We start from the raw sequence: 26,456 nt of genomic DNA, 5'->3' as shown, positions 1-26,456 counted from the left end.
TTTAATGTAGTTAAAATAATGCACAAACACACTAGTTATGAAGAAAATGCCAATTGCAGAGCTGGACCCTTAATTCCCATTCCCAGGGATAGTAGGGAATGGGAACACATTGGAGCTTGATGTTATGGGACACATCATCATCTGCAAAAATGCTGAATAAAATTAGGTTGATGCTCTGCACCTGTTGTTATTCTCACAACACAGAGGAAAATATATTTCTTTGAACACTTAGTTTTAACTTTAGCATGTGTGTTCAGTAGGAGATTATAGCATATATTGTACAGTACTGTAATTCCTGCATCATAATTAAACTAGTTGTACTTGTACTATATTTTATATCATAGAGGCAAAATGGTTAGTTACATTTGTCTTAAAAGTGTTTGGCTGTGAGAAGATTTGCTGGAAGGTAACTGTTGCTTAAGTCTTTAATTGTTGAATTTGCTGGCTCAACTAAGCTGTAATTTGACTGACAGAATGTAACTGCATGGCAGCCTGCTTATGGCATATTAACCAATATAACCATTGCTTTGTACCAGTGTTTCTTGCAAATTGCTTGTCACTGCTACTTGCGTGCGTGAGGCGTGACCCCTGGCTTGTGTTACAGGGCGGTGAAGGTGAGGGAGTTTACGGGGCACCTGGGTATGGTCAGTTTGCCCCAGGGTTTGGATACCCCCCTACCAGTAGTGCCCCAGGACACCCCCAAGTACAGTCGCCCACACAGATGTCACCATTGGCTAAGAAGTCTCCTCTACTCTCTTCTCTTATGGCTGATCCATCCCCACCCATGATGAACCCACCAATGTCACAGCCCATGCCACCTTCTGGCCCTCCCATGATGCCTCATGGTTCCATGCCACCTATGTCAGCAGCCAGTATGGCTGCACAGGCACAGCAGGGCCCACAGGCTGGCCATCAGCCACCCACACCACAGCCACACCTGACGCCCTTGACCAACGTACCTTCTACCTCTCCCTACATGAACCAGGTATAGCTCATCCCAGCCCACTGAGCCTGCTGTCATGCTGCTTCAGCACTCTATCCTAACTTGCTACATGCAACAGTATTTATATTATGCATGATGAGGGAAAATAACAGTAATGACTAACCTGAAAAATAATGTTGCAGATTAAGTTACATTGTTTAATTTGTAATTTTCTTGCATAATTTAGCAGGCACCAGGGTCAATGACGAGTCCTGGGGGTGGTGGCTCCCCGGGTAGTGGACAACAGCACCAGTCCCAGCAACAAAGTCCACAGCAGCAGCAACAGGCTGCCACCCAGCAACAACAGCAGCAAGCAGGACAGCAGCAACATCAGCAGGGTGGACAGCATGGCCAACAGCAGCAGCCTCCACAGCAACAGCCTCCTCAACAACAGCAGCAGCAACAGCAGCAACAACAACAAAGTGGGCAGGGGTCAGGTGGCCAGCAGCAGGGTATGGGTCAGCCAGGACATATAGGCTGTCCAAGCTCTGGACCAAATTGCATCAGGTCTGGATGCACCAACCCTGCTGTGCACAACCCTGAATGGGAGGATGAATACTGCTCCAATGAGTGTGTTGTCTCACACTGCAGGTAAGAATGCTCATTCTATATGGTTTTAAATAATTTATATATTTTTCATGTATTGTCAAGTACAGCTTCATTTGCAAACATTAGGAATCCTGTGAGGAAATGCGTTGTTTAATGCATTAGAATTGAATTTGGGTGCCATCATGGTCTAATAGTGATACTGGTATGTGGGGATGATGTGGGATGGGTGTTTGTTTCCATCACATTGCTCCTAATGATAGATCATGGATAGATAATGCTGTTGTGGTTTGATTGTGCATTAGAGATCCTAATCTTATTATATTGTTCCTTGGAGATAAATATATGGGATTGGTGCCCTGATTTGAAATTAGAGAAAGAAAGGACCAGAGTTCCTGTAAATTAATGTTTATCATATTTTTTTAGCCTTTGTAGACAAAGAGTGACAATAACATGGCTGATAACTAAGACTCCAAATTGACAAATCTGAAAAATAGAGGAAGTGACAACATTATTGTGCAACGGTACAGAGCTTTTCACAGTGCTTGGACTTTATTTGATTTTATTGACTGTTAATGTTTGTGTTCTGTATAACAGAAAATTGAATATCCATTGCCCTAATTTGTTATTTCTATTGAATTTGGCTTGTGGGCTATCATTCAATGGTTACTCTTATCAAATGCATTTGCAAAATCCCTGTATATCACATCTGCATTCAGTTTTTTTTCTCATATATCAGCGAGTTTGTCATAGTACTCATCTAGTTGTGTTTGCGGGGATCGAAACAGTGTGATACATTTGAAACTGTGTATAGAGTCTGCCTCCACCATATCACTTTCTAATGCATTCCATTTGTTAACTACTCTGACACTAAAAAAAATAATTTTAATGTTTCTATGAATCATTTTGGTATTCAGTTCCCACCTGTGTCCCCTAATGTGTGTGCCCCCCTTGTGTTAAATAAAGTGTCCTTATCTACCCTATCAATTCCACTGAGAATCTTGTATGTGGTGATCATGTCTCCCCTAACTCTTCTGTCTTCCAGCGATGTGGGGTTTAGTTTCTGTAGTGTCTCCTCCTAACTCATACCCCTCAGCTTGAGTACTAGTCTGGTGGCAAACCTCTGAACCTTCTCCAATTTAGTCTTATGCTTGACGAGCTATGGACTCTAAGCCGGAGCTACATACTCCTGGATTGGTTTGACGTATGTGGTATACAAGGTTCTGAATGATCCCTTACACAAGTTTCTAAAGGTCGTTCTTATGTTGGCCAACCTGGCATGTGCAGCTGATGATATCCTCTTGACGTGGGCTTTGGGAGACAGGTCTGGCATGATATCAACCCTGGGGTTTCTCTCTCTGATTCCTCTCTTCAATTCTTGAAAAATTTCATCGCCCAAATGATGCCTTGTATGGCACCAAATGGTGCTTTACCTCCTGCTCCTTATCCCTATCTTCATTACATTTGCTCAGGTCAAACTCTAACAACCATTTGTTTGACCATTGCTTCAGTTTGTCTAGGTCTTCTTGAAGCCTCATGCTGTCCTCTGTGTTAATTATTGTCATATTTTTTGGCATCATCAGCAAACATCGAGCGGAATGAGTCTAGAAGATCATTTATGTATATTAAAAACAGGATAGGTCCGAGTACAAAACACTGTGGGATTCCACTGGTGACTTCAAGCCTTTCTGAGGTCTGACCCCTCACAGTAATTCTGTGAGGGGTCAGACCTCAGTACCACATACCACATTCTGAGTACCACATACTCAGATCACAAGCTCATTGAAGTGCAAACGACCATCAATACTCAGAATAGACCTAAAACGTTGATAAAGCGAGAGGGGCTATTCTGTAAATTCAATTTTAATAATAAAAGGATAGACTGGGAGGTAATAAACAGGGAACTTACAAACATTCTATGGGAAACTGTTCTAAGTAATACAAATCCTACAGAAGGAATAGAAAAACTGACTTCGGAAGCGTATCAAGTCTGTCTGAAACATGTTCCTTTGAGGAAAGCCAGAAAGAGATCCAATGTAGAAAGAGAATGCAGATGACACTATAAAAGAAGGAAAAAAATAATGGAAATGCTTAGGCAGACACGAATTTCCCGTCAAAGAAGGAAAAATTTAAATAGGGAGAGTGAAGAAATCGAGCGGAAATTGAAACACTCAATCAAACAAGATCAAACTGAAGAAAGGCAGTTAGAACAGAAAGCAATTCAGGAAATAAAGAAAAATCCAAAATACTTCTTCACATATGCGAAATCAAAAGCAAAACCCACTGCCAGTATTGAACCTATTCGAACATACAATGCATACAACCTATTCGTGAAGGTTCATACACGGAGGATGACAATGAAATTGGTGAAATCCTAAAAAAGCAGTATGAGGACATGTTTAGCACTCCAATAAACAACATGAAGGTGGAAGATCCAGACAATTTCTTTATGCGGGATATCCAAACCCCTGTAAATATAACTGATATCAACACGAGTGTACTAGACTGAAAGAGAAATTGAAAACATGCCCATGCACTCGGCCCCGGGGCCAGATTCATGGAGTTCAATATTTATAAAGAAATTCAAAGTGCTGGTAGCACAGGCACTCAGTATAGTGTGAAGGAAGAGCTTGGATATGGGGGAGATACCAGATGCACTTAAAGTAGCAGACATAGCCGTTCTACACAAGGGAGGGAGCAAAGCATTGGCAAAGAATTATAGACCAGTTGCACTAATGTCGCACATAATAAAAGTATTTGAGAGAGTGATTAGGAGTCAGGTCACCAATTTCGTGGAGACCAATGACCTTCACAACCCAGGCCAACATGGATTTTGAGCAGGAAGATCATGCCTCTCACAGCAACTTGATCACTACGACAAAGTCACTGAGGCATTAGAAGAAAAACAGAATGCTGATGAGATATACACGGACTTTGCAAAGGCTTTCGATAAATGTGACCATGGAGTGATAGCACACAAAATGAAGTCAATGGGAATAACCGGTAAAGTAGGATGCTGGATACTCAGTTTTCTGTCAAACAGGACTCAGCGAGTAACGGTCAACCATATAAAATCTAGTCCAAGTGCAGTTAAAAGCTCTGTACCTCAGGGTACAGTTCATGCACCGCTGCTTTTCCTTATTCTCATATCAGATATAGACAAAAATACAAGTCACAGCTTCGTATCATCCTTTGCAGATGACACAAAAATCAGTATGAATATTACCTTGGCTGAAGACATTGAAAAACTTCAAGCTGATATTAATAAAGTTTTCGACTGGGCATCAGAAAATAACATGATGTTTAACAGTGATAAATTCCAGATACTCAGGTACGGTAAAAATGAGGACCTTAAACATTATACAGGGTACAAAACACAATCAAATGTGCCCATAGTAGGAAAACAGCATGTAAAGGATTTGGGAATAATGATGTCTGATGACCTAACGTTTAGGGAGCATAACCAAGCAAATATTGCGTCAACCAGAAAAATGATCAGATGGATTACGAGAACTTTCAAATCCAGGGATCCCGTCACAGTGGTTGTACTCTTCAAGTCACTTGTGTTGTCCTGTCTTGAGTACTGCTCAGTACTCACTTCCCCCTTCAGAGCAGGAGAGATTGCTGAAATGGAGGGAATACAGAGAACATATACGGCACGCGTAGACCCGATAAAGCACCTAAATTATTGGGATCGTCTCAAAGCCCTCCAAATGTACTCACTAGAAAGAAGACGAGAGAGATATCAAATAATATACACATGGAAGATACTGGAGGGCCCAGTACCAAATCTACACAGTAAAATAACAACGTACTAGAGTGAACGATATGGAAGAAAATGCAGAATAGAACCAGTGAAGAGCAGGGGTGCCATAGGCACAATCAGAGAACACTGTATAAACATCAGAGGTCCATGGTTGTTCAACACCCTCGCAGCAAGCATAAGAAATATTGCCGGAACAACCGTGGACATCTTCAAGAGGAAACTAGATTGTTTCCTCCAAGGAAACCGGGAGGAAACCGGGCTGTGGTGGGTATGGGGGCTTGCGGGCCGCTCCAAGCAACAGCCTAGTAGACCAAACTCTCATAAGTCAAGCCTGACCTCGGGCCGGGCTTGGGGAGTAGAAGAACTCCCAGAACCCCATCAACCAGGTATCAACCAGGTGTGTTTTTTATTGCTTAGGTACTCCCTTAACTTCTGGAGCACTCTACCAGTTACTCTTGCCTTTTTCTTCAATTTATGCACCAATGTCATATTGGGTACTGTGTCAAAGGCTTTCTAACATTCCAAGAAAATGTAGTCTGCCAACCCTTCTCGTTCTTGCTTAATCCTTGTCACTTGACCGTAGTACTCTATTTAACCAGTGAGGCAAGATTTACCATCCTGGAACCCATGTTTGTGATGTGTCACCAAGTCCCTTCTTTCCAGATGTGCTACTAGGTTTCTTCTCATGATCTTCTCCTTCACCTTGCATGGTATACAAGGTTGGGGGAGAGTTTGGTGAATGAGCGCGTGCTAGTCTGACAACATTTTTATAGTTTTTACCTACTGCAGTTTTGGGAGTTGTATGGCTGTTTTTGAGTCTGCAGGTCAGAGGCTGGTTTGTTTTGACTCTGGGTGCCTTCCTCGGTGGTGCCATAAATGAAGAACTTAATATATAAATGCCATGGCTTCCTGTGCCTCTGTGAGGAGACCAGGTTCTGGCTCTGGGTTCCTGGTAGACCTCAGAACTCTGTGACTGATGGTGCTAACATACATTGGACCTACATTGAAGATGGTAGTTTCAGGGAGCCACAAGGGGCTTTCCCAGAAAATGTAGTTCTATTAATACAGATTCATCATCAGACATGTAAGCAACAGATGCACAAATAGTAATGTTGTATTGTAGAGTATATCTTGACTTCATTTTAGAGAATACAAATCGAGGGATTTTAATAAATTTCCAATAATATTGCTTTTATATTTTGTATTTAGACAGAAAATGTTCTCTGCACATTCAGAAGGTTAGGAAGGCAGTTCTTATCATACAGGTTGGGTTAGGGATGACAGTGACAGTTAAAATGTATATAGAGGTTGGAATCAACCTGCTGATGAATTTCTTTGGGTTGTCAATCTTCTGTGTTCTTAGAGGTTTGTTGTGTCGTCAATATTTCACTAACTTCTTTATGTTAGTGTTCACTAACTGCTTAATGCTCATAAGGGAGATTGTACATTACCTGATGACAATCGGGTAATTTTCAATCTCCCTTATGCAAGGGCTCGATACTTTATGGTTTTTACTCTGGATTTCACATAACAAACATTTTGGATTCAATAGCTCAATATTAATGGAGCAAATGAGCTTTCAATATTTTGAGCTTTCACAGAAACCCATGCATGGAAGTCATGGAAGTGAGATCTGGATACCAGAATATAATCTCTATAGATGTGATAATGTACATAGCTCACATGGAGGTTGTTTTTTTGTATGTAAGAGAAGACCTTGTATGCTCGGAACTCCTTAACTCTACAAATGAGGTGGTAGAAGTATTGGGAATAAAAATGGAGAAAATATACTTAGTTATTAATCTAATATACAAACCCCCAGATGCAACGGCTGAGGAATTCACAGAACAGATTAAGAAAATTGAGAATAGGCTCAAGAATTTCATATATAGAGATATTATACCCAATACCAGATATTATCTTGCTAGTCGATTTCAACCTGCCTAGTCTAAGATGGAGAAAAACTAAAAATAAAACAAAGCCATTACATTATCTGCACATAAGCTAATGAAAGTTTGGAGCAAATATAGTACTGACATAATATACTTGCTACAATATTTTACCAGGAAATCTATGTGGAAATAACCAACCACAGATTACACAAGTATTTGGATTTAGTGACAGATTTTAGCTCAGTCAGCAGATAACAGAGGCAAGTAGGGCTGAAAATATTCTTGATCTGATCTTCAACAACAAAGAAATAATCAGGAACATTACAATCTCAGATTTCACATCCTCAGGTCACAAGCTCATTGAAATGCAAACTAACATATTAAACATAATACATCGGATTTTTTTTTACCAAGCAAGAGGTGTTATTGGATAAAATGAAATTTAATATTAATAGAATAGACTGGGGGAAAATAAATATGGAACTTATTACAACAGTTCCACATTGAAATTTTATGTCACACACAACAAATAGAACAACAACTGCCAAAGCATATAAAGTGTCTGAAACATGTCCTTTAGTGGAAAGCCAGAAAAAAAAAAAGAGTAGGCAGACGGCACTACAGAACAACCATACAGTGTAATGGAAATGGGCAAGTCATGGCTCACAGGCACCACTGTCAGTTCTCCTGTGATGTGTGCTGGAATTGTCACTGTCTCTCTGGCCCCAGTGTTTTTCTTAGGTGTTGCTTGCACCTTTGTGTGCATGGGCCAGGAGTTTTGTGCACTTGGAGGTGCATGTGTTCAGGGTTTCCTTCCCTGGTCACTCCCTAATAGTTCCTTGCATTGCAAGGGTTTTCTTTCTTGGGATGTTCAGGTGATGATCCTTTAGAAGTCCACCTCCCTTGTGGTGGCCTTCGCCTTGAGGGAAGTCTGAGGTTTTATGGCATTTATCTTATTTCATGTTGGAGCATCTTGACTGATGGGGTACACTGGTTTTCCCAGCCATCTTAGGTAGGCTGGGGTTAATTTATGTAGCATTTTTTTAGAATACCAGCATAGCATCCCAGTGCCTGGGTGTCCTATATGCATTGTAATCTTCTGGCCCCGGAAATTCCCTGCAGGGTTGGTGGCCATGGATATTCCTTCTAAGCCCGCTGTCACTATGTGCGAGTTTGAAGGGTGCACATGTCAGTGCCACGTGGCAATGTTCATGTGTTGTGGCTGTGGCATGCTGGCTGTTGGGTTGGTGACACCTTCGATCCCAAGTCATGTGGGAAGTGGTCGCATTCCCCATCGTGTAACTCTACTCGTTAGTCTTCTGATAATGCTCGGACTTGTCAAGCAGTGACTGGTCTTCAAATGAGGTTTTCTGTGCTTCAGCTGTGTAAGGTGTGTGCCCGTTTAGAAGGGCAGAGGTGGCCTGGTTGTTTTTTAGAGACCTAGATTTGGAAGTGTTGGTCAGTTTGATCTCTCTGCCCATGCCTCCTCTTCCTTCCACATAGTGTGTGGTTTGCTCTCCTTTTTGGAGACTGAACCACACACTGCTACCCCTGCTTCTGGCCGTGAAGCTTTTGAGAGTTTCGGGTTTGGAGCAAGAAATGGATTTAGGGGTCGTCCGTTCTGATTTGAGCTTCTGGCCATTCTTACCAGCTGACTCCTCCTTTCTATGCCTCTTCCGTGGGCTCTGCCGGTTGGCGTGGATGATGGATCTGCCCTGAGATTCTTGACAGTTTTCGGGGAGTCGGAATTGGTATCCTTTCATTGTTTCTAGTGGTTTGTATGGAGTGTCCTCTAACCCCCTCCCCCTGACAGGGGGCCTGACTAGGCTGAAGGTTATACTGACTAGCTGTGAGGCCTAGGGGCCCAACAGCTGAGTGGACAGCACTTTAGATTCGTAGTCCTGAGGTTGCGGGTTCGATCCCTGGCAGAGGCGAAAACAAATGGGCTGAGTTTCTTTCACCCTGATGCACCTGTTACCTAGCAGTAAATAGGTATCTGGGAGTTAGAAGCTGCTACAGGAAGCTTCCTGGGGGTGTGTAACAAAAAGGAGGCCTGGTCGAGGACTGGGTTGCGGAGACGCTAAGCCCCGAAATCATCTCAAGATAACCCCCCTCCCTGTATGAGTTGAATATGTCGAGCCTGCCCCAAGGGTTCATTTTCGGGTGCCTTTGTGCACTCCGGGAGAATCTTTCCAGATATTTTCTTCCTCATAGGTTTCCCCTTCGGATGCTCGTGAGACACTATTTATGTACTTCCTTCATGACGTGGCTTATGCCTCCCCATTGGGGGGGTTCAAGAGCATCCCTCCCTTAAGAGGGAGTTCAGTTACCCCTATTAGGTGTGTTATGATGTTCCGGAAACATTCTGGCTAGTGGAGAATCCTTTGCTTTCTCCTAAGACCTGGGGCAGTTTTTGCTGGAACCACTCGCTTAAGGAAGTATTGAAACATTGCAAGCGTGTTTCAGGTGGCATCTCTTTTGAGCCTCTTAATAGTGCGTGTTTGCCTCGCTCTTTCTTGGGATGTTGGAGTTCTTTAGCTTCATGTGGAGGTTCCGGTGGTGTTGGTTTTGGCGAAGGACCTATGTGTCTGTCAGCAATTGTGCTGGGCTCACTGAAGGTGTGGGTAGGTTTGGGAATACAGTAGTTGTTTTGTGGGTTTTTGTTCTCATCGGTGGCTCTTCCAAATGTGTATGCTCCTATTTTGTGGGATGTGGTGGACATGTACTTCTCTGTGCAGTTTGTATGTTGGCAGGCTGTGCTGGCTCTTTCTTAGGATTTGACTTAGTCCCTTGTCCTTCTTTCCCCCACTCCTTTTTCTCTGCAGGATGCAGTGACTCCGTTTTTGTCTCACCTACATCTTGTCAGCCTATTCAGGATGTCGTTTGTATTAGGCAGGTTTGTTGTCGTTCTTTGAAAGAGTCTGGGTGGGCGGGATCTGCGCCTGGTGAGCCATTGGTGGAGTCTTGCTGGGTCGCAAGTGTTTCCTGTGGCTACTTCGTCTACGTAGTACTCGCAAAACAGTATCTAAGTATATAATTACCTAAGTGCTTAATGTGCCAGCCCTTTCATGGTTGGGGCAGCTAGCCTGGTATGCCGATGCTTGGTCCCCCCTGATTTGTGGGTCTTTGGTGGAGTTGGTCAGTCCTGTCTTCTTTCGGGAGTTCAATTCTGTCTGGAGAGGCTTCATCTCCATATCTCCGTGGGGTTATCTCTGGTTGGATGGCTTCTGGCATGGTCGAGACGACCACAGCTCTGGTTGGATTTTCACCTATTTCAGTTCCAAAGCGGGCTTCTCTGGATTTCTGGTCAATCTTAATCTTTCATGATTGAAGTGGTTTATTTCTTGCCCCTCTTTCCAGATGACAACTCTGTCCCAGGTGCCTCTTGCTCTCGAGCCAGGCACTTAGAGGACATGTTGTTGGACCTCTTGGATGCTTATTGGCACATTCCTATACTGTACTTGCAAGGTTGAGGGATTGGCTAGGGTTAGTAGTGGGGCCTGAAGTTTACCTCTTCTGGGTTCTCCTGTTTAGCCTGAATCTGGCTCCTTGTGTTTTCACGAGCTCAGGTGACGTGGCTTGACCTACCTCTGTGATTGGCGCATGTCTGGTAGCCAGGGATCTGGTTCTTTCACAGCTTGTCTAGTTCAGGTTCCTGGTGAATTGGCAGAAGTCGCAGTTGGTTGATGGGAAAGGTGATTCTTCTGGCTGGGCGAGCTTTTGTTTCTGGTGCTGCTTGCTCAGTCGTTTATCTGCAGCTCTTAAAGGGTCAATCTGGTGACATAGTTCGCTGGTTTGAATTTCTCCTTCATTAATCACGTCTGGAGTTTCTGAGATGGGTATAAATGACACCACAAGGATGGCATTTAGGTGGGTGAATTGGGTGTCCCACCTGCCGGTTTCATAGATGTGGCAGTATGAGTTTCTTCGCAGTCGTTTTGTCACTTTGTCTTTTAGACATATAATACTTTGTCTGTTTCCGAGCAGGTGGTGGTTTTTTGATTGGCATCTCGTGTGAAATACTGTTGCTTTGTATCGTGTGGCTTGCATTCAGGTTTGATACTTTGCAGGCTCCATTTTGCATGTTGCCTTTTGGCATTATTTATATTATATAAATATATATTTCACCTGGGTTGGTTATGTGGAGCTGGAGTCATCTTGAGCTCTGGACTGGGTGCTCTGTTTTGCACCCTGTTTACTGTTTCCCTTTTTATGTGGGATAGTTTTTGCAAGGCACTTCCCCCTCCCCCCCAGTTGCTGAGCTTCATGATGTCCTTTGGTGCTGGGTTTTTGTTCCTTCACTCCTGGGAATTGGTTTTTTTCTTCAGCTGGCTCCTTCTTTTCTGGGTAAGAATGAGGTGGCTGTTTTCTGGAGGGGTCTGTTAGTTGGCTCAGCTGGGGACTGCATAATGCTTTGTCTATTGGAGGGTGTCTGTTGCTACATTCTCTGTTTCTGCATTGGTGGATGCCTTGTGGGTTGATCCTGTTTTCATTGTCCCCCTGTTACAAGGATGGTCCATTGTGTCATTCTCATGTCTAGCCAGCCTGCGGTGTACTCTCTTGAGCATGACAGCCGAATATATTGCCTCTTTTGGCCGTTTTTGTTAATGTGTGGTGTGTTGATAATCAGGTAAGGGGATTTTGGAGGTCGAACAAGGTGTTTGCAGACCAGTATTTAATAAATATCCCGGGCATCAGCGCCCTTGGGTTGGCGCTCTCTCTCTTTGAAATAATATCTGCGGTGGTCCCTCATGTCTGTTAAGTAGGCATTTGTTTCTTCTCCATGGGTAGTTAGTTTTAGGGAGCCAAAAGGGTATTGGGAAAAAAGCCTTGAATGTAAAGAAACTTCAAATTTTGGGTGAGGTTGGGTATGACTCTGTGATACCCTCCCTCCTGCAGGGAGTCGGGTTCTTCCATCATTCATTGAACTGGGCTAGACATCCCCCTTTCCTTCTCAAACTATGGAAAGGGTTGGGGGGGCTGGTTTTAAAATATTTGTGATGATTCTCACAAGGCCATACAACCTTGGGGGAGTTGCATGGGTTTTTTCATGTCTGCATTTCTCGGAGGCAGGCACCTGTGATTTGTTATGACTGGTAGACTTTCTGGGTGGCTTCCTCAGTGGTGGCATAAATGATGTAATATATAAATAGCATGGCTTCCTGTGCCACTGTGAGGGGACCAAGTTCTGTATATAGGTTCCTGAACTCTGCGTCTGATTGCACCTACATCAAAGATGGTAGCTTCAGTGGTGCAACTTGTGCTCACCCAGAAATTGCCGAATCATGACACTAAATGTTTGTTTTGTATGTTAGTCATAGTTTGTGAATACAGGAATATGCTAATAACAGTTTCTCTCCACAGAGATGTCTTCAGTACTTGGGTGGCAAGCAACCATCATCAGCCCATCAACCCAACTTACCCAGCGCCAGTTAAATAAAACCCTTGTTTATCACAGAAATAACTTGGGGACCAGCTAGGCAGCAGTCCAACCAGTCGGTCAACTAGTAAATCAGTCAGCTGTGTTAGTTGATCTGAAGAAGAAAGGTACCTGGTGCAGTAATAAGTGCACAGAAGTTAGATTTGTTGTCAAGGATAGGCAAATGTGTGATGCGGCTACTTGACCTGGCACATAGATACTAAAAATAAGTAAACCATCTGCAGATAGGGGGACTGATATTGTGGTACCTCATCATTCCCTAGATGTTGACAAACTGGGTGCTTGTATGAAAGTCACGATTTTCTATACTGTTGTCAATTCTGGAACTTCAAGGAAGCATCTTTCTGTCTGTTCAATCTTTTCTTGCTCTTTGTAGTATCCCAAATGTATTATTCACACCTGTGTGAGTCTATTAATCTTCTTCTACCCTAGATGAGAGTTCCAGAACAATCGAGTGCTGTGAAAGTGAGCATTGCATGTACTGTAATTTTTCATTTTGCTTATGAACAAGGCTGTGTAAAACAAAAAGTGATCCGATCAGCAATTGTAGAACTAACAATGAATTCGTTTTCCTATTAACAGTGCAGTATAGGAAAAATGAGTCATGGTGAAACATGTAGTGACATGAGTTCTTAATTGCTGATTACTTCACTAACAGGAATGCCAAACTTGACCAAACGGAAGGAGGGGACCAAAATATTACATTAATTGTTATATTATTTATTCTTTGTACACAGAACAAATTATTGGAAACAAAGTATTAACTTTACATGAGTGGAATATCTGTAACTGATGTCATGCCCTTTTTCACAGCATTTGGAACAATATTTTGATCATAAGATTTAAGCAACTCCAGCAGTAAATCATGTCTTAGGGAGCTGGGTTTGTAAATATTTGTGTTGATTTTTCTTGATACGGAGAGAGAATTATGATTATTATAGATATAGTAACATTTACAATATAATTTGTAAATATTTCAACAGTATGTACAAGTGATTGATGATTTTTGTTTTCTCTCCTCGATGTGATTGAATTATGAAGAGTTGGTGATTATGTACGGTATGATTGTATGTACATGTATCATAGTAGATTTGTCCAGAGGCTTATTATTTGATTAGCAAGGAGAACATCGTTAGAATTGACCTGTTTGTCAAACTTGTATCAATTCCTTCCATAGCAAACATAGAAGGTGGAGAAAGATGTGAAGCCTTCTGTGCTTGCCATCCCTGCATGCATAGCAATATCATTTGGCATTTCCCAGGTTTTACTTCTTAACTATCAAGAGGCAGTCGGGCGAGTTTGTGTCAGACGGACACTTTGCTCAATCCTCAATGTACATAAGACAAATTTTTGGAGGACTGATTGCTGCAGCCTCTTGGGAGATGACATACTCTAATTTCATTTTTAAGCTCTGGAATGCAGCCAAGAGGAGATATATGATTTGCTTGTATTTTCAAACTTTATTTTCTTCATTAATATTTTCTATTGGGTGAAGCTTGATGCAAAGCACCGCATGAAGAGCGAAGTCTTGTTTTGGTGTGAATAACACTAAAATTCAGGGAAATGGTATGTAGATGTAAAGTAATGATGGCCACTTGTAAACTACCTGCCTTCACATCAGGTTTTACCCATGCTTGTAGCTCTTAGAGAATCCTTCGGTCCTAGAATAAAATAAAGTCAGTGTTTGCCCTTCTTATATAGCTATGATAAATATGTTGACGAAATACAGTGCTTCACAAAACAGGCAGAGGCTCCACCGCAGGTAACATTGGTTGTGTTCCATTTGCAGTTACTGTAATTCCATATAATACACAAACAATGGTTTTGTATCGTAGAAATGAACAAATTGTTTTCTGGTGTTGAACAATGTTAAGGTGAACAATTGGAATCAATTATGATTTCACATCACGTAAATAGTAATAGAGAACAAGTGAATAACAAGGTTATATTAAAACATAAGTCGACAAACAAACATACACCTTCTATTGTGGTAGCAATGGTGTTGCCCATTCCTAGGTGATTTCATGTATTACTTAATACATTGTTAATGGTTCCTTAATCTGGTATTTTAATTTGTCAAAAAAAAACAAAAATAAGCAAATGCTTATGGTATGGATTTGCCGCAAGGCATACTTTTGAGGATGTTGTGTTAATGTGTATGATGCCTGTGTGTGTTCTCTTTCACTTCTGTATTCACAATATAATAAATATTATACACATATTCGGGTGTTATTTAACCTTATTTCAATACTTTGTGTTAGACTAAATATATATATTATATAGTAGAAAATATTTGTGAGCTGTCAGGGCACCTGACAGCTGGGTGGACAGTGCTTCGGATTCATAGTCCTGAGGTTCCGTGTTTGATCCTCGGTGGAGGCGGAGACAAATGGGCAAAATGTTTATTTCACCCTGATGCCCCTGTTACCTAGCAGTAAATAGATACCTGGGAGTTAGACAGCTGCTACAGGTTGCTTCCTGGGGGTGTGTAACAAAAAGGAGGCCTGGTCGAGGACTGGGCCGCGGGGACGATAAGCCACAAAATCATCTTAAGATAACCTCAAGAAGAAATATAGAAGTCTTTATATATATATTATGCAAATGTATATATAGACATAGTAAAAATCTGTTATACTGTATATATGAATAACCTATATAAAGAATCTTATATATATTTGAATCTATATTTTAAGATTCTTATGCATAATCCAATCTATGTAGGGACCCATAGCCTTGGAGAAGAAAATAAAGAGTACTCGGCGAAGACCTTGTGGATCCTCACTGAACACTTTGATATTTTCTTCTCCTACCACCCCTATTTTTTTAATATGTGTGTATATATATATCTAACTTTATTTGAAAATTTCATTACACAAAAAGGGAATACAACATTGGTTACATGCAAGGTATAAGGCTACTTGTCACAAGTTGTAGAGCTCCTCCAGCTCCTCAGATGGCGGGCAGGAACCATGGATGCATGGAGCACTTCCTCTCTGGATCGCCACACTAAGGCACTGAAAGAGAAAACTGGCAGCTCTAGGATCTCTAGTTGTTTCAATTAGCTTGGACACCAACTCCTTCAAAAAACTAGCAGCACTTTTACCCCAGGCACCAAGTGTGTCTGAGGCAATGGGAACAAAATTGTAGTGGTGCTCAAGGTCTCTGTATTTATGTGAATTGGCTGCTTCCCTGTGATTGGCAGCAGCACCTGCCTGTGTAGCACTGAAGTCAACATAGGTGTTGGCTAAAGTTGAAATGCAAGTGTAGTCCCACACCAACTGTCTACCATTCTTCTAAGGGTTCAAAGTGATCCCGTCTGGGCGACCGACGGGCTCATCAGAGTTGCAGGGCATTAGGTAACAGGGCTCTCTCTCTGCTGGACAACCAGCTGTGGTAAGGCTCCTCTTAATAATGTTGTTAACCTCGCCGTGTCTCGTATACCATCCTTATGTCCTTTGGCAGAGAAGGCCATGCCACTCGTACCTGTCGGCCACTGCCTCGCCGCAAATACACCTGTATTCGGTGTGGATTGGGGCAGTGAGGCAATGAGCCACAGCAATTCGGAGGGCCTGCGGTGTGAGACGGGTGCCGGTTGCTGACATTGGGTTACTAAAATAAATAAATATAAATATATATATATATATATATATATATATATATATATATATATATTATATATATATATATATATATATATATATATATGACCGAAAAAGTAAGATTAATAATTCTAACATGAATTTTCTCAATCTTTCGTACATTTCTTTTCACTGCTGGTGGTAATTCAAAAATCAATTCTCCAAAATTCATTTTTATTTCTAGTCTGACGCGACACTTGAGCGCGTTTTGTAAAACTTATTACATTTTCAAAGACTTTAGTTTACACATACACAACTGAATAGAACTTACACATCTCCGATTTGTTTATATCTACATTTGAGTGAGGTGGATGGGGTGAGGTGGTATTAATAGGGTATTAAATTCATCAACACTAGACAGAACACGAAACAATGGGTATTGAATGGAAGTGATTGTAGAAAGCCTATTGGTCCATATTTCTTGATGCTTCTATATTGGAGCGGAGTCTTGAGGTGGGTAGAATATAGTTGTGCATTAATTGGCTGTTGATTGCTGGTGTTGACTTCTTAATGTGTAGTGCCTCGCAAACGTCAAGCCGTCTGCTATCGCTGTATCTATCGATGATTTCTGTGTTGTTTACTAGGATTTCTCTGGCGATGGTTTGGTTGTGGGAAGAGATTATATGTTCTTTAATGGAGCCCTGTTGCTTATGCATCGTTAAACGCCTAGAAAGAGATGTTGTTGTCTTGCCTATATACTGGGTTCTTTGGAGCTTACAGTCCCCAAGAGGGCATTTGAAGGCATAGACGACGTTGGTCTCTTTTAAAGCATTTTGCTTTGTGTCTGGAGAGTTTCTCATGAGTAGGCTGGCCGTTTTTCTGGTTTTATAGTAAATCGTCAGTTGTATCCTCTGATTTTTGTCTGTAGGGATAACGTTTCTATTAACAATATCTTTCAGGACCCTTTCCTCCGTTTTATGAGCTGTGGAAAAGAATTTCCTGTAAAATAGTCTAATAGGGGGTATAGGTGTTGTGTTAGTTGTCTCTTCAGAGGTTGCATGGCGTTTCACTTTCCTTCCTATGATGTCTTTGACGAAACCATTGGAGAAGCCGTTGTTGACTAGGACCTGCCTTACCCTACAGAGTTCTTCGTCGACTTGCTTCCATTCTGAGCTGTGGCTGAGAGCACGGTCGACATATGCGTTAACAACACTCTTCTTGTACCTGTCTGGGCAGTCGCTGTTGGCATTTAGGCACATTCCTATGTTCGTTTCCTTAGTGTAGACTGCAGTGTGGAAACCTCCGCTCTTTTCCATGACTGTTACATCTAGAAAGGGCAGCTTCCCATCCTTTTCCATCTCGTAAGTGAAACACTGCACGGAACTCTGCTCAAATGCCTCCTTCAGCTCCTGCAGATGTCTGACATCAGGTACCTGTGTAAAAATGTCGTCAACATACCTGCAGTATATGGCCGGTTTCAAGTTCATGTCGACAGACTTTTTGCTCGATGGTACCCATGTAGAAGTTTGCAAACAGGACACCTAGGGGAGAACCCATGGCGACCCCATCTACTTGCTTATACATGTGCCCATCCGGGCTCAAGAAGGGTGCCTCTTTAGTACAAGCTTGGAGTAGTTTAGCTTGTAAACAGTCATGGAAAAGAGCGGAGGTTTCCACACTGCAGTCTACACTAAGGAAACGAACATAGGAATGTGCCTAAATGCCAACAGCGACTGCCCAGACAGGTACAAGAAGAGTGTTGTTAACGCATATGTCGACCGTGCTCTCAGCCACAGCTCAGACTGGAAGCAAGTCGACAAAGAACTCTGTAGGGTAAGGCAGGTCCTAGTCAACAACGGCTTCTCCAATGGTTTCGTCGAAGACATCATAAGAAGGAAAGTGAAACGCCATGCAACCTCTGAAGAGACAATTAACACAACACCTATACCCCCTATTAGACTATTTTACAGGAACTTCTTTTCCACAGCTCATAAAACGGAGGAAAGGGTCCTGAAAGATATTGTTAATAGAAACGTTATCCCTACAGACAAAAATCAGAGGATACAACTGACGATTTACTATAAAACCAGAAAAACGGCCAGCCTACTCATGAGAAACTCTCCAGACACAAAGCAGAACGCTTTAAAAGAGACCAACGTCGTCTATGCCTTCAAATGCCCTCTTGGGGACTGTAAGCTCCAAAAAAAACCAGTATATAGGCAAGACAACAACATCTCTTTCTAGGCGTTTAACGATGCATAAGCAACAGGGCTCCATTAAGGAACATATAATCTCTTCCCACAACCAAACCATCGCCAGAGAAATCCTAGTAAAAACAAAGAAATCATCGATAGATACAGCGATAGCAGGCGGCTTGACGTTTGCGAGGCACTACACATTAAAAAGTCAACACCAGCAATCAACAGCCAATTAATGCACAACTATATTCTACCCACCTCAAGACTCCGCTCCAATATAGAAGCATCAAGAAATGTGGACCAATAGGCTTTCTACAATCACTTCCATTCAATACCCATTGTTTCGTGTTCTGTCTTGTGTTGATGAAATTAATACCCTATTAATGCCACCTCACCCCATCCACCTCACTCAAATGTAGATATAAACAAATCGGAGATGTGTAAGTTCTGTTCAGTTGTGTATGTGTAAACTAAAGTCTTTGAAAATGTAATAAGTTTTACGAAACGCGCTCAAGTGTCGCTTCAGACTAGAAATAAAAATGAATTTTGGAGAATTGATTTTTGAATACAATACAATACAATACAATACAATTTTATTTAGGTAAGGTACATACATACAATAAATATTTACAAGGATTGTTTGACTTATAGGTAGAGCTAGTACATACAATGCCTAAAGCCACTATTACGCAAAGCGTTTCGGGCATGATAAACTTAAATGACAAGCTTAATACTAATTGAGCATAATGAGTAGAATGAAAACAAGAAATGAAAACATAGATGAAAAAGCAGCACAAATACAATTATGTCGACAAACAGCGCTCTTTAAAGAAAAAAACAGACATTGGTTGACAATAGAAGGGTAAGGTAGGTTACAGGGAATTTATTAGGTATAGCTTCGCTTTTAACTTAAACTGGTTGAGAGAGGTACAGTCTTTAACATGGTTGGGAAGGTCATTCCACATTCTGGGCCCCTTGATTTGTAGAGCATTTCTAGTTTGATTAAGTCGTACTCTAGGAATATCAAAACTGTATTTATTTCTGGTGTGATGCTCATGGGTTCTGATACAACCTTCTATGAAGCTTTTGAGATCAGGATTGGCATTATAGTTTAGCGTTTTATATATGTATAATACACATGAGAGAATGTGCAGTGACTTAATGTCTAACATATTCAGAGATTTAAGTAGGGGTACCGAGTGATGTCTGGGGCCAGAATTGGATATTGTCCTAATAGCAGCTTTGTGTTGAGTAATTAGAGGACGTAAGTGATTTTGGGTAGTAGAGCCCCAAGCACAAATACCATAGTTGAGATATGGATAGATAAGGGAGTAATAGAGAGTCACCAGGGCAGGGCGTGGTACATAATATCTGATCTTAGAAAGAATGCCCACAGTTTTTGAAACTTTTTTTGTTATGTTTAGAATGTGTCCCTGGAAATTAAGCTTGTGGTCAATGAGAATGCCAAGGAATTTGCCATCTAATTTGTTACAAATTTGGGTATTGTTTATTTTGAGATTTATTTGATTAGAGGATTTATTGCCAAACAGAATATAGAAGGTTTTGTCAATGTTAAGGGTGAGTTTGTTGGCTAGTTAGCCACAGATGGACTTTATTTAGCTCAGTATTTACTGTGGCATTTAGAGCAAGGGGATCAGGACTGGAGTAAATGAAGGTTGTGTCGTCAGCAAATAGAATTGGTTTGAGGTGTTGGGAGGCATTTGGAAGGTCATTGATGTAGATGAGAAAGAGGAGAGGGCCAAGTATGCTGCCCTGAGGAACACCAATGTTGATGGGTAGGGTGGGAGAAATTGTATTATTCACAGAAACATATTGGAGCCTGTCAGTAAGGTAGGATTTGAGGTATTGTAGGGAGTGTCCTCTGACTCCATAATGATGTAATTTAAGAAGAAGGTTTTGGTGGTTGACAGTGTCAAAAGCTTTACGCAGGTCCACAAACAACCCAACAGGAAACTCATTTTTATCAAGAGCTGTATGAATCGAGTTAAGCATACTAATAAGTGCATCGTTAGTGCTTTTTTTGGGTCTGAAGCCATATTGGCAAGGGCTAAGTATATTGAGTTTGGCTAGATATGAGTAAAGCTGCTTATAGATTAGTTTTTCAAAAATTTTTGACAAGTTTGGCAGGATAGATATAGGTCTGTAGTTGTTAACATCTGTGAGATTACCACACTTGTGGACAGGCGTTACTCTCGCTTTTTTTAGAATATCTGGGAAGGTTTGGAGTTCAAGTGACTTGAAGAGCAAAGCAATAGCAGGGGCTAAAGATCTGGAGGCTTTTTGTAAATTAAAGTTGGTATCTCCTCAAGGGCACCAGACTTGGTTTTAAGGGAAAGGATTATCTCATTGACGTCAGTGGAATTAATAGGCTTTAGGTACAGAGACTGTGGATAGTTACCTGAAAGATAGTCATTAATGTCTGTACTGGAAGATGGAATATCATTTGCAAGGGATGAACCAATGGAAGAGAAGAACCTATTGAACTCAATAGCAGAATCAGAGGCTGAAAGCTGACCATCGTTATTAGACAGGAGAGTCGGTTTGTTATTTAAAGACTTCTTTGAGCCCAATATTTGAGAAATTGTTCTCCAAGTTTGTTTAATGTTGCTCTTTATTTGGCTAAATTTATCTTCGTAGTATTTAGTTTTGGCTCGTCTAATTATGTTAGACAGCAATAATGAGTAATTCTTTGAGAATTCTTTGGAGACAATTCCTAACCTATACTTCTTCTCAAGGTCATGTTTTTTATTAATAGATTTAAGTATTCCCTTTGTAAGCCAGGGATTGTTAAGCCTTTTGGTTGTGACTTGTTTTGTAAGCATAGGACAGTGGGTATTATAAAGGCTAAGAGTTTTTTGAAGAAAAGATTGCACTGCTAGGTTGATGTCCACTATGTTACCTAACTCGGACTCCCAGTTGACATTATCAGCAGCAGTTATAAAATTGTCTATAGCAGTTTCATTGTGTAGTCTAAAACGTATCACTCTTGACTCAAGAGGTGGTTTGCTAATGTTAGTTAAGAGAAATGTGGGGTAATGATCTGTAGTGCTATCGGTGATTATACCTGAAGTAAGCGGAGAGGTTATGTTTGTCCAGATGTGATCGAGCGTCGTGGCAGTGCTATCAGTGATTCTAGTAGGTCTAGTGATTAAGGGTATGAGGAAGCAGGAATTCATACAGTTGAGGAAGCTAACAGCAGTGGGGTGTTCAGGCTCGCAGAGGTCAATATTAAAGTCCCCTGCGATAATTAGGTGGTTTTTGTTCAGTCTGTTATCAAGTATTAGATTTCTAAGGTTTGAGTTGAATTCGGACACAGTGTTAGGAATTCTATAAACTGCACCCACAGTCAGGACAGACTCGGCACCCTTGACTCTGAAGCTGGCGAAGATATACTCCCCATAGCAGTCTCTGGTTTTAATTTCTTTTAAGCATGTTAGTTCTTGGTGGTAGTAAAGAGCAGTGCCACCACCTCTCTGAAGTTGACGACAGTTGTGAATTGCTGAGTAGTTAGGCATGTTAAAGAGCTGAGTAGTATCCTCTTTCAACCATGTTTCAGTAAGTATAATAAAAGAGAATTTGTTGTCAATAGCTTCAATCAAGGCACTAACATCATCGAAGTGTTTACCTAGGGATCTAACGTTCAAATTGATTACAGAGATATTGTGATTATGAGTTAATACATTGTTTACATCATGTGCTGCAAAATATCTGCAATTTAGATCATTAAAGTGATAATTGTCATAGATAGTGGATAAAAGGTTAAGTTCAGGGTCTATACTTGTCTGCATAAAAAAAGCTGATTGCAGGAAAAACAAGGGAAGAAAGGCAAATAACAAGGTAGAAATAAGCTATAAAATAGGGAAAAAGATGTACACAATACAGAACAAAGCAAACTCAAAAGGAGCTTACAGGGGTACAATGGAGCAAGGGAGTATGGCTAGGCTAGGCAACCTAGGTAATAAATGAGATTAACGAAAAAACATATAAACATGGACTATACAAAACACAAGATATAGAAATACAAAACAAAAATATAAACAAGACTAAGCAATACAAAAACAAATTGAGCAAAAATGAAAAATGAGGTAGATTGCTTACAAGTACTCTCAGGTACACTAAGTAACAATTTGCAATTTGAGATGCAGGCAAAGCCAGGGGTACAATGGAGTAAGGGAGCATGGCGAGGCTAGGCAACCTAGGTAATAAATGGAATCAAAGAAAAGTTGAATAATAAGCATAGGCAAATTTAAGCTAATGATTATTAACTATAAATAGTTCAGTTATGACTGTATAATTAATAAGACCTGAAGAACTATTTATGCACTCAAATAATTTCAGTAAATGACTAGTTAAGAGTAAGTTAAAAATTAAGTCAGAAATGAAACAATGAGACTTAGGAAACCTAGCCCCACTAGTTGACAGGGGGTTAATTAAGTTAATTCACTGGGAGTGATAACGAGCTGAGACAGACCACATTGGGAGAGGAAAGCGTTGAGGTTCTCTTCTTTAGTAATTGTGAACATTTTGCCCTCTGCGGTTTTTCTCACCTTTATCAGTCCATCTCTAACGAAGCACTGATGAATCGCATCTGGGTTTTTTTGACGGATTTGACGCAGGCGGTAGAGGAGGTGCTGTCTGTTCCTAGTCAAGCACTCGTTGATGTATAATCCCTTCCGTTGGGCTACAGCTGTCCGGACTAGATTGGATTTCGTGAACTGGGAAGACAGCTTCAGGCGAATTTTCCGTTGGTTTTGACTTGATGGATTCTTTTTGCCTACTCTGTAGGCAGCAATAACGTCAGATTTGTTTAGAATGAGCTGCAATTTGTCTTTTAAGAGATCCAGAGCTATTTCGACACAGTTTTCACCATCATGTTCCACAGATATATCTTGGGACGACACTATAACAGAGTCTAGCAGCTTTTGCTGGTCTTGTTGGGGAATTACCACCAACAGTGAAAAGAAATGTACGAAAGAGAAAATTCGTGTTAGAATTATTAATCTTACTTTTTCGGTCATATTTAATAATATATATATATATATATATATATATATAACAAGCCATTCAGGCTTGTTCGCATATATATATATATAGTGACGGGAAAGTGTTGGAGTATAGATGTTCGGCAGTCTTCCAATGGCAGGTGTCAATGCCTGGTCACACTTACAAAAAAAAGATAGACTGCTTGCCTGTTGTCTGTGGTAAGTTAGAGGGAGGAACACGTAAAACACAAAGTATGAACAATGAAACTTTAATATATTTACTTTAAACATAAATGAAAATAAAGACAAATCTCGGGTAAATGACTAGTGCAATAAAACGACAAAGATAAATGCAAAACATAATAGATTCAATATTATAATGGAGAAATGGTGCTGAGAATATCGGCTTTAGCTGAGATCTCCCTTAGTATACGAAAGCCAGAGAGCTTAGTATGCCAGAGAGAGATGTCAACTCTAAGAGCACAAAGAATATTCTGAAGTTGATAGCTGGTCAGGCTCAGACGTTGACTCATGTAGATGGCGCTGAGGTGCAGTGTGCAGGTGCGCAGTCGGCGAGTCACCAATCAGGAGCAGGCAGGCTGGGATGGGTAGTTTGCTGGTTGACGACGAGCCGGCATGGAGGATGTGTGGAGTAGGGGGGTTCTTGGGTACGTTTTGCCTCCTGGTCAAAACGTTTTGTGCTACCGGTGACATATCTTGAATGTAGCATCTTATACTTGTTAACTTGACGTAACTTTAAGTAGGGAAGAGCAGGCTCAATCTCTCTTGAAAGAGATTATCGTCACAATATATATATATAATATATATATATATATATATATATATATATATATATATATATATATATATATATATATATATATATATATATATGTATATAATATAATATATAATATAATATATAATATAATATATAATATAATATATAATATAATATAATATAATATAACATTTGCTTGCCTAAACACGCAAGTGAGTGGTAAACACACACAGACACCACCCTGAAAGTTAACTTGAACCCAGAGAGCCAGCTGTTCGCGCAACTGACATAACTGGTATGTGGTAACCAACTATACCACTCAGACCCTTCAAAAGGAATGGAAACTTCGGATTATTTCCGCAACATTTCCATTCCCCGAGGGCACCAGAACAGTACACTGTCACATTACGTTTTTCATCAGGTAACTGTAATATCAGGGAGAACTCGTGTGTCTTTAGGGAGCCGGTGGCTGAGCGGACAGAACACCGGACGCATGATCCTGTGGTCCCGGGTTCGATCCCGGGCGCCGGCAAGAAACAATGGGCAGAGTTTCTTTCACCATGATGCCCCTGTTACCTAGCAGTAAATAGGTACCTGGGAAGTTAGTCAGCTGTCACGGACTGCTTCCTGGGAGTAGAGGCTTGGTCGAGGACCGGGCCGCATTGTAACGGGGGGTGGGGGAAATAGCTCTATCTTGTCCATTATTCCACCCCCCAGTTAACTAACGAAGCCGGGGGAAACAGCTCTCTCTAGTCCGTTATCCCGTCCCCAGTTAGCTAACTATTCTAGAGCACCCTCCAGAGTTCCTAAGGCAACCTCTCTCGTTCAACACCTTGTAACCTAGGTATTTGACTACCTAGGTGCTAAGACTACAAGGCGCCGTAACTTGATCAGTTACCCGAAACTCTAGAGAGAACTCTAGAATACAGTATCATTGCCACAAACGTATAAGAGGAAACGAAAGGAAAGAAATGAATAGTGAAGTAATTAGTGAGGGTCTGGGGTAAGAGGTAGGGAGGTGGGAGGAGCGAGGAGGGTCATTAGTTGAAAGTGAGAGTTTAGAGATGGGTGGAGGGAGAGGTGTAGATAGGTAGAAGTAGAAGAGTAGATAGAAGTAGAAGAGTAGATAGTAGAAGACGAAATGCTGCCACCATCCATTCATGATCATTACATACAAGACAAGGAATGGAACTTGCCTGTATCACAAAATTCTCAAAGGATGTTATCATGAGTTCATTATTAGTATGTTCCCTCTGTACCATGTATCAACTCCAAACATGCACTCATTTATCATGAACCCAGTAACCACAGAGGCTTTCTCAAATCCTCAACTCAAAGCTCTAGGGAACAAAGTTAAACACAATTTAAATAATAAATTCATAATTATATTTCACATGAAGTATCATAATTTAGCAATTCAATTAAAATGTTCCAGTTTAATATGCAAAGTGAGTCATCATCCAAGAATTCGAGAACCCTACAACTTGACTGCCCCTGATCGTCACACAACACTTGTAAAACACGACAAGTCACCTTAATGTTCACTCACCGAGGACTGAGTCTAAGTTGAATAGAGAGAGGGGGGGGGGGGGGGGGTTTGTAGTTGACGGAGACTCCCGCCCTGCCGGCCGACAGCCTCCCGTCTGCTCTGCTCTCCTGACTGCCGTTCTGTCTGTTAATGCTCCATGCTGGATAGCTCTCCGAGTTTATATTGGGGAACCTAGTAGCTAACTCCGCCCACAAGTAGATAGCCTCCGGCACTACCAAGCCACTCCTTAAACGTCGGCATGTTTGAAGGCTACCCGGCTCCAATTATACGCTTAGCGGAAGCAAGGTGAAATTATCATGATCTGACCTCAGGTCACTTGGGGTCATTAACGGTTAGAGGTGTGAGATCTCAGGCAGACAACTGGCGCCTCTCCGATCCTTGTCTGTGACTCATGTACTCTATGTATGTATTAACCTAAACCAAACACTTTTACAGTGTTACATCTCCCCTTCTCCCCGAAAATAAAGTTTTTGCAACACTGCTAAAGCAAGCTAGCTGTGTGCGACAACTTTATTAACGAAAAGAATACATCCTAGCTAAACAAATATACATCATCCTACTCTAAAAAATGAAATATGTAGACAGACGTCCATTGTCTCTGGCTGGGCGACGTCACTGCTTGGTCTTGTAGATAATCCTGTACCACATTTCTTCAACACAACTGCCTCCGTCGCTTCTCCGTCGTTAACGCACAACAACCCTTGGTCAACCCGAAAGCCGT

At 41.2% G+C, this 26,456-nt stretch overlaps 1 protein-coding gene across 2 annotated transcripts in view; it reads left to right on the top strand.

Moving 5' to 3' along the window:
• Positions 1–14,847, top strand: part of LOC123757220 (TOX high mobility group box family member 3) — a 116,658-nt gene extending 101,811 nt beyond the window's left edge. For both annotated transcript variants that reach the window (XM_069329382.1, XM_069329383.1), the window contains 3 exons: positions 605–985; positions 1,170–1,573; positions 12,551–14,847. In XM_069329382.1, coding sequence (XP_069185483.1) covers positions 605–985; positions 1,170–1,573; positions 12,551–12,626 — 861 coding nt within the window. In that variant the 3' untranslated portion in view covers positions 12,627–14,847. The remainder of the gene's footprint in view (positions 1–604; positions 986–1,169; positions 1,574–12,550) is intronic.
• Positions 14,848–26,456: the final 11,609 nt, after the last annotated feature.

The sequence above is a fragment of the Procambarus clarkii genome, chromosome 22, assembly GCF_040958095.1.
Source record: "Procambarus clarkii isolate CNS0578487 chromosome 22, FALCON_Pclarkii_2.0, whole genome shotgun sequence".
Lineage (NCBI taxonomy): Eukaryota > Metazoa > Arthropoda > Malacostraca > Decapoda > Cambaridae > Procambarus > Procambarus clarkii.
Note: the sequence above shows the minus strand (reverse complement) of the source record. Positions and strands in the feature narration are given on the sequence as shown.